Consider the following 14,182-nt stretch of genomic DNA (forward strand, 5'->3'; position numbering starts at 1 on the left):
TTAAAAAATTATTTTTATTTATGTGTATATGTGTCATGTGTGTACAGGTGCCTACAGAGGCTGGAAGAGGGCATCTGATCTATAGCTGGAGTTAAGCCGATGCTTGCGAACCACGTGGACACTGGGAATCAAGTCCAGGTTCTCTAGAAGAGCAATCATGGCTGCTTTCCTCAGCCCCTAACCTATAAACTAAAACAAAAAGTTTAACTGTGTTCATTCACAACTTCACTCTACACCCTCATCCTCATTGGTATGGTGAGTGGAGTCTTCTGGTTTTCTTGTATCTTTGAAGACTTAGGGCTTTTTGCAGGGAGGGAACACGTTAGAGAAGACCATCAGCAAGTTGATTCGGGTAATCCAGACCCAGGAGGTTAACTGCTTTCTGGCTAAGTTTAGCTTTCCACACTCAGAGGGGTTTGTTCTGTGAGGAGCAGTCGAACTCTCAGCGCCCCCCTCTCTCCTTTTAAGTTTATGTTGGGAGCCTGCTGTTCCTCTCCTCTCTTTCCCATGTGTCTGCTAATCTCCTCAGGAAGTACCGTCCTCATGAAATAATCATTAAAACAACAAAACCCCAAAACTATTTCAGTGGCTGGCTTCAAATTGCAGGTATTATGTCTTTTCACATGAGACGACTTGGCTCTTCTTCCTATGTGGCTTCTCCTTTTCTGCCCATAGTAGCAGTTGCATATTTCTTTGGAAAAAATAGACTGTGTGTGTGTGGCCACATTCCAATTTCAATCCATCCCACCCAACCTCAGTCACCCATGGGGTCTTTCCTGCTGGAGATCCCTCTCTCGGCCACTCACCGCCAGTGGCCGGAAGGATCTGCTTCAACAAACCCGAGACAAAACTATTCTTTGCTACCCTGGGGGCTGAGATATACAACCGTAACATCCATATTGTGTTTTACAGTCTAACATAAATTCTGTGTACGCAGGATGCTATCATGGCGGCTGCCTCAGATGCTGGGACGCTTCTATCAGCATCTGACCATCAAGAGCTATCAGACACCGAAGGGCTGGGCTTCGAATCTGCACTGTGATGCAGGCTGCGAAACACCATGGTGGGTCAGGAGTCCCAGACAATGGCACTAGGTGGACAGTGTGACACTTTGCACTTTAACTAGAAGTGAACGCCAAGCTGCCATGAACCTCCACTTAGAGATGTGAAAATCACGGAGACTGCTGACTTGGGGAATCTGGCTGAAATCTTCCTTCTGAGAAAATCTAAAGATGGGAAGAAGATGCCTCCTCTGTGCTCTGGCCCCTATCACGAAGCAATGACTTCTGATGCTGTTTTATTTCTGCTGGAATGAATGCTCTCAAGTCTTCAATTACATACAGGACATATAAAACAGGTTTTTCTGTGACTTAGGAACTACTAACATTTATTTCTCCATTCCTTTGATCCAAATCTGTTTTCTACGGCTTCTGGTACTCTCTGGCATACTGTGTAACCCATTGGCAGAGCCATCTGCCATGGTTTAAAGACATGGGTGCTAATGGCATTCAAGGAACTTCTGTGGCCTGGTTTATCCTTTACCATCCAGTTTGGGCTTCACAGGGTCTCTCTACCTTAACAACACGGAGCCCTGTATTTGCAGAGGTGTTCTATCTTAAGAGAACTCTTTCCTCTCTGTCCTGGGGATGCCCAGCATCTGGGCACTGAAGCTGACAGCGGAACTCAGCAGCCTTCTACAACAATAGCTGGGGACAAGTGCTCCCTCCTCTGCTCGTGCTATTAGCAGATGTACGGGGTTCTCTGCCCATTTATCCCACACGGTAGAACGTACCTGTTGGTGAACTTTGGGTCTCCTGATAGCCAGTCTAGGACCTGGCACGCAGGCACTCCATAAATCCTGGCGGAGCTGAGCTGAATTGGGCTCTTGTGTAAGATGAATTATTACTTCCCCATAAAAATAGACAGGGCTGAACATCCAGAAAATAAGGAGAAGGGTGTTTTGGATAAACCCCAATATGTTTGCAATTATTTCCAGCAGCTCTTGATGACTCAGAGGAGGGGAAAAACCTTTTGCTGTTAGGGTAACCACAAACAAACAAACAGACAGACAGACAGACAAATATCGTAGAAAATATGTAGACACCAGCACACAGAATGTCCACTTCTATGCCGTGGACAATCCTAGAGGTGGTGAGGGGCTGGAAAGGGTAAGATTCCCGTGTGGAAGCTACAATGCCCTGAAGACGCTCTCACGTCTCCTCTGTCTCAGTAGAGCAGGTGACGTGAGAATAAACCAGAAAGGAGTTGTCCAGAGAAAAGGAGGTCCCAGCGGTGAAGCCTGGTGATGCAGCCCTGTACTCTGAAGGTGCCGTGAAGGAGTGGTCTTCCGAAATGGCACAGAGAATGCTGGGAACTGTGTGGCTCTGAAGGGCCGTTTTCTAGGACTGCAGTTCCCAGCAGAGTAAAAATAATTAGGAACAGAGTCGTAGTTTTATTTTGATTTTCCTTATTATGCTATTTTTAAAAATGTAAAAACAATATAAAATGGGAATGGAGTTGGTAACAAAATATTTTGATTATGAGAAAATACGGACTGAAGGTCTTATGCTGTTACTGGGTCAACTGTGTAAGAAAGGGTTCATTATCTCAAATCTCAATATTTTTACTCTCTAAACAGAAAGGCCTTAGACCAGAGATGTCCTCTCTTCCTTGATCCTGAGATGTTCTTTTTCACAGAAAAGGTACCCAGATTTCAGCCAACTGTCTCATGCTCTAAAACACCTCCCTGAGCATCTACTCTATCCTGTCCTGACGCTCTTTTCTTCCCGTGTTCTACTCTGCACAGTGACTGCCACCCCTCCTCACCTACAGAAGTAACTGACACATTATGTCCCTTCCTGCCCCCATTACAGAAGGGACACAGAGGACACTGCCCTAAAGAGAATCTATAGCTCAGCCACAGGCTGCACTTTCCACCCTTGCTCAGTTATCTGGGGACCCCATCTGGCTCGCAGCTATGACGTCACGTCTTGTGTCACCAGCAAGGAGAACACCTATGGGCAAGGACCAGCTCTGTTCTCTGCTTCCCAAGACAGGGCCTGGGGTGAGTGAGACACTTGCTCTGCATTTGAGGGAAAGACGCCACGAATAGGAAGAAACACCACCGCATCTGTTCATGGCTGTAAGGAGGGTGACCACTTTAAAGTTCATGGTGAGGACCCGAATCAGGGTGATGTTGCTGCGCTTATGTCTTCCGCTTTAGCATGTCTAGACGTGCGTGCCTCTCTCAACAAGAAGGGCTTCCAAGTGGCAACCCACCACTTGCCTCACTTACTGTCAGGGTCACGGGGACTGTGACCGACGGCATGCTTTTTTGGATGGGTTAGCGATTGTCTTTGGCTCACTGAGGAACATCTGATGAAGTTTAAACTGGTGGTTCCCTCCAGGATACTTGGCTTAACACGGTAATTTCAGATAAAACAAAAGAAAAAACCAAAAACCCTGCCCCTCCTTGGGAGCCCCAGCCTTACAGCCAATAAGTTATTATGTTGCTGTCTAGTAATTAAGAGCTGATAGGTGGATAAGGACCATTTTAAGCAGGAAATTCCTCATATGAAGTGTGATTTATGGTGTTGGAAATAGGCAAGAGCACAGTTTAGGAAAAAATCTTATCAATGCTGTAGTTCACGAATGTCTTTCCTCGGGGGTGACACCAAAGGGCCCAACAAAAATTTTTACTGTTTTTTCAGACGGACTTTACAAACCTCAATCAAGAGATCTGAAATTCTGTAAAACACATGCTCTTTCCTTAACTTCAATTTCCTTCGGTAGTTTTATAGACCCCCGAGGCCAGGGAGAGCAGAAACAGATGGCGCTGGGGGTTGGGGGCACTTTTCAGTGTGTGTGTCTGCAAAGCCGTAATAAATTTAAAAGGTTTTTTTTTTTTTTTTTTTTTTGTTACAACCCAGCTTCTGGTATTAATCCTGATGTGAAATGACCCTTGATAGAGTTCGATATAGCTGCTTTTCTTTTTCTTTTTTTTTTAAAATCTGGCTTACTAATCATTTTGGCAAAAAACATTTTCTTCTGGAAATTCCAAAAAAGTACCCAGTGCCATCATCTGGAAAGCAGGCTGGGCCTACGTTTGTGTGACACAGTGCTTTTCCCCAGGGTCCTCCTTACCCCATAAACTGGTGTATTGAAAAAAAAAAATCACCATCTTAAATCACAGCCAGAAAACATTTAAGGTTTCAGCCAAGCTTGTTGCTCTGCTTGTTTGCTTGTTTTTTAAAAACTTTCCTCCAATTGGCCAACTTCCTAGAATCCACTCTCTTACCAATGTCATCATTCCTTCTAAAGTTGGTAGTTTAGTAATTTGGGGCACTGAGTTATTTGTTAGTCATTACCACTTGATTGTCGTTGTAGGCAGGCATTCAGAATGACTGTGTTGGAGGCCCAGTGCAAGATTAGGAAGGGATGCTTTCACGTGGGAACAGCCTATCACCAGCTCAGAACCAACAACTAGAAGTCAGGGAAGGCCGAGCTGTGCCCTGACTGTGGGGATGATCCTTCTGGCAAGTCCACAGGAAAAGAGGCTACAGTTGCTTGCATAAAGTAACCCTCCAAACAGGGACAAAGGCAGCTGAGGATGGCTGAGGATCCGAAGGCTACATGCAGACACCACAGGCCACTTCACCAAGCACGGAGACATCAATGTACGTGCTTTAATCTATGAGAGTAGCACCAAATGAGGCTCCACGTTTGCTGTGGCTGAGAGACAAGCCATCAGGGACCAAGGGAAGAAAAGCAAATGGGATGGATATTTAGGACTGGTGGTTACGGGGGCAGGAAGAGGCTGCATTCCAAGTGCAGCTCCTCAGGACACTGAGGAGATGGCTAGACCACTCTGACTGTGAGGTGTATGCTAGGAACCATCTCAGAGTGTTGCTGTGGTTCCTCAATGAGTGAACACCAATAAGGGTTTCAAAGAGTGTATGGGCATGGGGTCCCGCTAGACCAGTAGCAGCCATATGTTCTTTTACCATATGACATGCCATTTCATAGACTTTTCTTTCAAAAACATATGATGAGTATTATTAATAGTTAATTTTGCTATTAAAAAGAGGTCAAAGGATAAAGGTAGAATTTCTCGTGTGTGTGTGTGTGCGTGTGTGTGTGTGTGTTTGCAGTGTGCAGACTAGAACATCAGGTGTTATTCTTTGAGCACTGCCTATCTTGGTTTTTAAGACAGATCTGTCTTTGGCCTAGAGCTCATTAAGTAGGTTAGGCTAGCTGTCCAATGTGTGCCAGTGACCTGCTTTTGTTTTTTTCTTTTCTAGAGTTGGGTTTATAACTATGGAATTACATCACACTACAGGTGGCTCTTACAAAACCAACCAGCCCATCAACTAACCAGCCAACCAACCAACCAGCCAACCAGCCCACTAGCCAACCAACCAATCAGCCCACCAACCAACCAGCCCAGCCAACCAACCAACCAACCAACCAACCAGCCAACCAACCAACCAGCCAACCAACCAACCAGCCAACCAACCAACCAGCCAACCAACCAACCAGCCAACCAACCAACCAACCAGCCAACCAACCAACCAACCAACCAACCAGCCAACCAACCAACCCACCAACCAACCAACCAACCAACCAACCAACCAACCAACCAACCAGCCAACCAACCAACCAACAACCAACCAACCAACCAACCAACCAACCAACCAACCAGCCAACCAACCAACCAACCAACCAACCAACCAACCAGTCAACCAACCAGCCAACCAACCAACCAACCAACCAACCAGCCAACCAGCCAACCAACCAGCCAACCAACCAACCAACCAACCAACCAACCACCCCCAACCAACCAACCAGCCCACCAACCAACCAACCAACCAACCAGCCAACCAACCAACCAGCCAACCAGCCAACCAACCAACCAACCAACCAACCAACCAGCCAGCCAGCCAGCCAACCAACCAGCCAACCAACCAGCCAGCCAGCCAACCAACCAACCAACCAACCGACCGACCGACTAACCGAAAAAACCTCTGGGTTCTGGCACTGAACTTAGACCCCTGTGCTTGTTTGGCAAGCCCTTTGTTGGCTGGGCCATCTCCACTGCCATGGTGAAGTTAAAAGTATGATTCCTAGAGGTGAGCTGAAGTGAGGTGGGTGCTGTACCATGTGATTAGAATCGGGCACTTCTTCAAGAGACGGAAACAGTTTTATACTTGGTTAACTTAGGAAACTGATCTGGGGCTCTGGGTAGGCTCTGAAATAACTAGACAAGTGAAAACAGGAAGATGGCTGCTGTAAGATGAAAGGAAAGAGCTGTAGAGAAAAAAAGCTTGTGTCTGTGTGGATGTGGTACCTGTCAATAACAGATTGGATGGCCTATAGCTTAGGCAGGAAGCTGGAGGTGGGACATCCTGTGGGCAGAAAGGATTCTGGGATGGTGTCAAGCAAGGGAGATTTGCCTGGGAAGATATGATGAATACAGACGCATGGTGCTTGAGCACAGGTAACCAGCCACATGGCAGAGTGTAGTTTAGAATAAATAGGTTATTTTAAGTTATGATCTAGCCAGAGAAGAACCTAGCTTCGTGGCCAAGATATCTAAAATATATTTTGAGTCTGAGTCTTATTTCTGGGAGCATGAGGCTGGGAGGAAGAACCAGACCAAACTTCTACAAAGAGCCCTCCTGCCTAGAAGTAGAAGCAACAATCCAAGAGAAGACATAGAATTCCTCAGCATGTCTGACCACACCATTGGGGTTTGAAAATAAAGTTGGGACTTCATTCTCTGGGTCACTAGCTAGTCCGGTTATTTCTCTGCTCATGACAGCATGAATCTAACTAGCATGAGTCACGCCTGCTGTGAACCGTGTTACTGGGAGAACACACTGGGTATATGATAAGTACTGGATCTCTTTCTTCCCACTCTCTGTGAGCGAGGGTTTTCCCTTCCACATGCTGTGAAAGCAGCTGTGTCACACACACACACACACACACACACACACACACACACACACACACACACACACACACACCCCAAAGGCTGCAAAGGTGAACCAAGACCACAAGGTAGAGAAGAGTACACGGTCCAGAACCATATGTGAGTGCCTATGGAGCTGACTTGGAAGCATGGACTGTGTCTGTAAGTTGCTCGAGTTGTATAATTCACACCTGAACCTGTAAGCTACAGCAGGAGTCTGAGCCCTTTTAATTTGTTCCACTTGAGAGGCCATAGAAGCCCTGGTGGTTGGGGGCAGGAGGAGAGGATGTGTAGGAACTAGAAGGCACTGGAAGGGATGGATGACTTGCGGCCTCCGTGTTGACAGTGACATCACTGGAACATGACTTTGGCCAGCCCAGCATCCTGCTCTGTCTATGTCATATGGAAAGAGAGTTATCTGGGTTGAAATCTACCTCTTGTATCTTCTACCCTGGTTTTCTTCCATTTGCAGAGGGCACAGCAGAAGTTTAGATTGATGTCATTTAATGTCCATCAAGGGGCCCTAGGGCAACCCTGTCCAATATAAATGGATAAGCAAAGAAACAAAGATGACTGCAGCATTTGGTCCTTGCCACGGCCCTGCAATGAATGACCCTTGCAGCATCAATGCCTTGGAAAAGCAGCAGTGTAGGACAGCAGACAACAGATTCATGGTGTCCTAACTAAGCATCGAGGACCAGAGTAGTAGCATTCCTGAAAGTCTACTCTTTGCCGAGCCCTATTTGAGGTCAGACTTAACTCCTCAGTGCCTCATTTAATTTGTCTTTAAATTGGTTACTAAAACAAGTTTGTGACGGGAACTGGAAGCTAATGTCTAACCGGTTCGTCCAATGGCTGCTTGTCTGACCACAACCAAACACCTTAGGGTTTCATGGGAGATCCAGCTCATGGTACCCTTACCTGCTGCACTTCTCTCTGCCCATGCGCATGGTACTTACTTATCTCATTCCACTTATTTATTGTCTTTCTCCTTCTGCCCAAGAGGTCAGCTGCGAGAGGATGTGCTTCCCCTCATTCCTAGTGGCTAGAAAACTGGCTGTCACAGAAGAATCCCAGTAGCTGTTTGTCTGACCGACTGACCAGGCATTCAGTCCTTGGAAAAGTAGTGGACGGGAAGTGAGTGTTCGACAGCACGGGGGTGACTGCATCACATTGCTTCCCAGGCCTTGGCTGCCTTTTGGAACAGCTCCGCTACTCAGCCAATGCCCCTTTCAGGCTGCAGAGCACCCAGCCTCCAAAGCCTGCTTGTGCCATTTTTCAGCTCTATCACCTTGCAGACTGTCTATATTATACTTTTTGGCAACTAAGGCCATTCCTATGCATATAATGTAGACTCAGAAGGGAGTGCTGAGACCGGGAAGGACCGGATTGTAGGCGTGTAGACGCTGAATAAACACCGGCGATCTTGCTATTGGTGGCGACAAAAAAGTTATTATCCACTGTGTCAGGAATTCCGTGAAGTGTCCCCACACGCTGGGCCTGCTCTGGGTGGCATTTCCCTGTGTGTTACACAGCACATGTCAAGCAGGCCAGGGTTGATTGCTGCTCTACAATAATGCGCTGTCATTCGTACGCTGCATTGACTTCGTTATGAAAGTCAGATGAATAAACAGACGGTAAGATGACCAGCCAGTTTTTGCCCAACCTTATAATAGATATAAATTATTGGCACAAAAGCGAAAACTTCATATATATGTATATATAGTCGGGAGTGTCAAATCAGATATAGCATTTTAGGGTTTGTAAAATTACACACACACACACACACACACACACACACACACACACACACACACACACACACAGACACACGAGAAATCACTTCTTTCTGAAATGACTTGAGTTTTAATATGACCAGTGGCTGTGTTATCATGAAATGTCACAAACTGAGCACAGGAGGTTCTATCACCCCACTGCCCAGGAAACAAGTGGACACCATCCATGTTTGACAACACGAATGGCATTTCTGTCAAACCACTGGCTGGGGATGCGGTTCATTTGAACGCACATACACTCATGCATGCACGCATCAAAAGACGTGACAAGCACTGACGCACAACAAAGTGTTAAAGAATCCACTTCTCCTAGGGTGAGTGAGACTGACGTGTTCTCGCAAGCTAGTAGAGCCCATGGATGAACTAGTTCCATCCTTCTATTCTCAATGAAGCTCCAGCTACGTAAAGACTTTATCCAAAGCCACGGTAGTCATAAAGCAGGAAGAAACAGAGCTCCGGTTAGCAGTTCCCACCGTCCGAGAAAGGGAACGGAACTGTGATGTAGCAGTTCCCGCCGTCCATGAAGGGAACGGAACTGTGATGGAGGACTGACATTCATTTCACTTTGAGTTAAACACAGCACTGCCTTGGGGTCTCAGGAGACGGTATTAAGTTCTGTGTTTGGGTAATACCAGGAATTCTACGGGCCGGGGCAGAATTATATTTGGTTCGCTTCTAGCCAAACGTACTTTGCACTTGTCCTAGAAGTAGGTGGTCAGAAACTCAGTTCTTGTCATCAGACCCACTAGCCACAGCTGCTTAAATGATCGGGGTCTCACGATCTTCTGTGGTACTCACTTTGAAGATAAAATCAGCACAGAGATATCGGAACATGAAGGGGACTTAGTGCACAGTGAAAGCGGTTCTTTAGGACTGAGCTTGGGGAAAAGCAGGTTCAGGCAGGCATCACAACACGGGGACACAACAGCACGGGGTTTCCCACAGGGCATCATCAGAGACTGGAGACATACACTGTCACATGAACCATTTTCCTCTTCCAGAAAAAGAAAAGAAAAAGACTTAGAAACCAAGGCAAAGAGAAGCCTTCTCTCTGCTCTCTCTAAAACACATGCTGTAAATTTTCTAGGCTTCACAGTATGCGTTTCAAAAGATACCTTCACATTCGGTGGAGGGAGGAGTGGGCTTCTCGGCGCATCTGGTTTTCCTGTAATAGTATATAATGCCTCTCTCTAATAAATCTAACCACATTTTTTTAAAAGTGTCTGCATTCTGTTAATTTATGAAAAGCAGGGTGCTGTCAGATCAAATTTCATGAAAATGATCTATAAACCAGACTGTCAAAAGTGAAGGGCACTCAGGCAGAGTTACGGGCAGGGAATACGTGCAAACCACCGGAGAGGTTCCTGTGAACGCTTCGAAACAGCAGCCCGCAACAGGGATCACATTACCTTGATTTGCAAGTTACTGTGCGGTCACAGGAAATCCCGAAATGTTTTCCACATTTTCTTTTATACATTTTATGTCAAATTTCCTGCAATTGAAATTATAAACCCTCCTACTGCTGGACCCTCTTCTGAAGGAAAGGGGATCTTTTGACACTCCCCCACAAACACCTAATAACTCAATTCCTCCCAGTGTAACGAGAAACTGAAAGACAGAACTGAAAATGGAGACTGATAAGGCCGCGATGTCACGTGCCTCGAGTCCTTCAGAAGGAGAGTCACACTCATGTCATTAAGGCAGCCTGAAAAGTTCACTTAACCCAGTGACAGCTGACTTCTTTGTTGAATGAGAGACAACAGACGGAATGACAGATTGTCCCAAGGAAGGAGCCATACCATTTCCCTCAGTCTCTTACCCTATAGGCACTTGTGGATTTATGGTCTAATTTTTTAAAATGGCATCTTCTATACAGGTATCCGTGACAAGATTCAAGTTCCCCCCACAACCGTATTTTATCGTTCTAGTTATGTTTAGGAAAGGATAAGTCGGATTTAAGTTAAACGTTGAAGTTAAAATGCTGCTTGGAGATTTATCTCTCCTACTTGTGGCGTGTGAGGGTGGTCAAACACTGGTTGAACAGAGACCCACAAAACGATAAGTCACGCTGAGTAGGACGCAGGCCCGTGAATAGATACCCATTTCTTAGGCACACGTTACCTCTCCAGACATGTCGGGGGCCATGGGAACGGCAGGCCACAGAGATGAGTAGATCCCAAAGAATACCACCCAGAGCGCAATGCTGCCCCAGATGGCGATGTGGCTGAACTGCGGGGAGGAAGAGGATCTGGGTCAAGACACTCCCAACCAGCCAAGCACACGGCCGCCACTGAGACAGCCACAGATTGTCTTGTGCTCTGTATTAAATTCAGAAAACTACAACCTCCCAGAAGTTTGCTACAATTGCATGCATTTGTTCTGCAATCTCTGCCACCATTCTCTACTCTTTTTAATCCACGGCTATCTTTCACTCAGCTTTATCCGTGCTCTGTATGTTTTTTCTCAAAGACGTTAGATGCATGAGAGACCACTGTGTGTAGCTCAAGGGGTGTCAAATTTAAATTCCTTGTTCCGATTGCCACCCCCCCACCCCAGTGTCAAATTTTAATTTTGTTTTCTTTATCGAGTCTCTCTTCCTGGAAGTGGACAGGCTGCAAAACTGCTATGTTGGGAATGGAACTTGTTTAATACAGACTGTGCACCTGTGTCCAAGGACGGATCTCTCACTGATTTAATTGCTCTTCAGAGTTATTTCCTAATAGGTTTCTGTGGAACACCAGTCCCATGAGACCCCTAAGCGAAGGCACCTAAGTCTGATGCCTCCTCACTTTGAGGTGTACAGTGTACAGTGCTGAGTTCAAAGCTGGAGGGGCCACAGAAATAAGCTCATGGAACTCGGTGCTTTCCATTCATAATCCCTAGTTCCCCCTCCACGCCCAATGCTTCACAAACAATAAGTACAGGCTTTGTAATAAAGAGACGTGCGATTGGAGATTACTTACCCATGTCCAGTAGGAGGTTTCCAGCCCAGCTTTCAAGCACACAGTTATCACTACAAACTAGAAACAGAAAGGGGAAAACATTACTTTGTCTCTTACATATTGCTTTATAGGTACTATAGTCTGTCAAGTGACCGAGAGACGTCCATAGAAGAAACAGGTCTGAATTAAACCAGCTATGTGCTCAATGAGTGGGTGAATGGCCCTCGTTGGGGCGTGGCAACAGCTTCCATTTGCATGGCTGTCCGACTGCTCACATCACAGCCTTGGAGTCTGTTAGGGATGCTACACAGGGTGCTGCTATCTGTATTCTGGACAGTCCACAAACAGCAACAGCTTATGTTAATTTGGGGTTTCGAGCTCCTTTTAACTGATGTTTTTAACTGAATGTTTTTCACTAAAAGCTCACTTCCTGAATTTTAAAGACAAATTATAGAAGTAAAAAAACTAGATGTTTAGGAATCTAAGCCTCAGCTCTGGAACTTTAGGAACAGATAATTCTGCAAATGCAGGCTAAGAGAGTCGGTCACTTCTAGAAACACCCACCACTTGTGACGGGTGATTATGCTGGTGTCCTGGATAGTAAATGTCAACTTGAAGTCAGCTTGAAGCTGAGGTCATCTGAGAGGGAGGAACCTCAACTGACAAAATGTCTCCATTGAATCAGCCTGTAGGGCGTCTTCTTAATAAGTGATGGTTGAGAGGCCCAGCCCATTGTGGGAGGGGCCACCCCTGAGCAGGTGCTCTTGAGTTCTATACGAAAGCGAAAGCGGGCTGAGCAAGCCAGCAATCATCACCCTCCATGGCCTCTGCATCATCAGCTCCTGCCTCCAGACCCTCCCCTGCTAGAGTTCCTGCCGTGTCCCCCTTCAATGATGAACAATGATATGGAAGAGTAGGTGAAATAAATCCTTTCTTTCTCCAAGATGCTTTTGGTCAAGGTGTTTCAACATGGCAACAGAAACCCCAACAGTAGGGGAAATGAAAGCCACCTTGACAGCTCTGTGTCTCCCTTACAGTCGCCTGAGTGGTTAGAGAGAGGACTGAGAAACACCCAGGAGTTTAGTAAACCACACTGGGGTTGTCTGTGCCGGCATTTACCAAAAGCACTGTCTAAAGGAAAACTCACTCCGAGTGTGGGCAGCGCCGTCACGTAAGGTGAGGGCCCAGAAGGAACACGCAGAGGAAAGCAGAGGAAGCCTGTTAGAGCATGCATCCTCTTTCTGACTGCTTCACCACTGCCACTGTGTTACTCTCTCCTTACCCCCTGGTCTAGTTTTTTGTGGTAGGCATCTGAGAGTCCTGGCATATACAATAATCTTAAGGATTCCACTATAACTGAAGCCATATTTTCACCAAGGGCCTCTCTCAGTGCTAAGCCTCAGTTCCTCTCCAGGGCCCCTTCAGTCTGGGAGTCTCCCCTTCAACTGAGGCTGCATCTTCAACAGTGCCTTCTGCTGGCCTGTCCTCAGGGAGACTCTAGTCCTCTCACTCACTACCCGGCCTCAGCCGCGCTCTGTGACCCATCCATGCCTTCCAAACCAGAAACACGTGGTTTCTATTTCATCTATTTGCTGAGTTCTATAGCCAGTTGCTGTGCGGTTAGGTACTGCACTGGGTACTGACCCTGAAGAAATACTTCTCAGAAGATTCCTCCCCACTGATACTGGTCTCTCACTCATCACGGCTGCAGCGTTCCAGCCGCAGCTAACCAGCATCAGTCGTCCATTGTCCTAGCTAGGCAATTGCTTCAGAGGTGCTGCTTTCTTGTTAATCACAGCTGATTCTTCAGACCCAGCTGACCAGAAACTGCAGGTTTTAAATTCAAATTTTTATACTAATGACTCTGAGTGCCTTTGAGGGACTCTAGAGCTTCTCTGAAACTTCACGAGCCAGGCTTCATTGTCTGTTATTTTTTTTGTATTCCGAGCTCTCACGGAACAGCCCATTAATCTTTGAGCACTCACAGTCATATCAATGGCCGATTGGCCACACTTTCTCCATGCGGAGGCTGAAGACTGAGTGAGTGGGGCATATTAGGAATGGACAGAGTGCTGGTCACAGAATGTAGGATTCGGGTTGGAATGACCATGTATTGGATGCTAATTGTATAACCATGGGCATTAGCATTCTGTAGTCTTCTTGATTTTTCAGAGAAAAATGGTCTGAATGATTTCTGGTGTCTTAGTGACAGTGAGAAGAACTTGGTGGATCCCTGGCAGCTGTGGAGAAAATGTTTCATAAGCCTGCAGATCACTCATACTAAAAAATAAATAAAAATAAAATAAAATTTCACCATATGCATTTGAATATTTGCTAGCATGTATGTATCTATGTAACTTGTGTGCCTGGTGTCTTCCGAGGTCAGAAGAGATTGTAAAAGCCTTCTGGAGTTATGGATGGTTATGCACCAACATGTGGGTGCTGGGAGTCGAACCCAGATCCTCGGGAGCAGC

At 46.2% G+C, this 14,182-nt stretch overlaps 1 protein-coding gene across 5 annotated transcripts in view; it reads right to left on the reverse strand.

Moving 5' to 3' along the window:
* Positions 1–14,182, reverse strand: part of Atp8a1 (ATPase phospholipid transporting 8A1) — a 227,865-nt gene that overhangs the window by 19,372 nt on the left and 194,311 nt on the right. For all 5 annotated transcript variants that reach the window (XM_032915816.1, XM_032915818.1, XM_032915815.1 and 2 more), the window contains 2 exons: positions 11,730–11,786; positions 10,888–10,995 (listed from right to left, as the gene is read on the reverse strand). In XM_032915816.1, coding sequence (XP_032771707.1) covers positions 10,888–10,995; positions 11,730–11,786 — 165 coding nt within the window. The remainder of the gene's footprint in view (positions 1–10,887; positions 10,996–11,729; positions 11,787–14,182) is intronic.

Source organism: Rattus rattus, chromosome 11, assembly GCF_011064425.1.
Source record: "Rattus rattus isolate New Zealand chromosome 11, Rrattus_CSIRO_v1, whole genome shotgun sequence".
In the NCBI taxonomy this organism is placed as follows: Eukaryota; Metazoa; Chordata; class Mammalia; order Rodentia; family Muridae; genus Rattus; species Rattus rattus.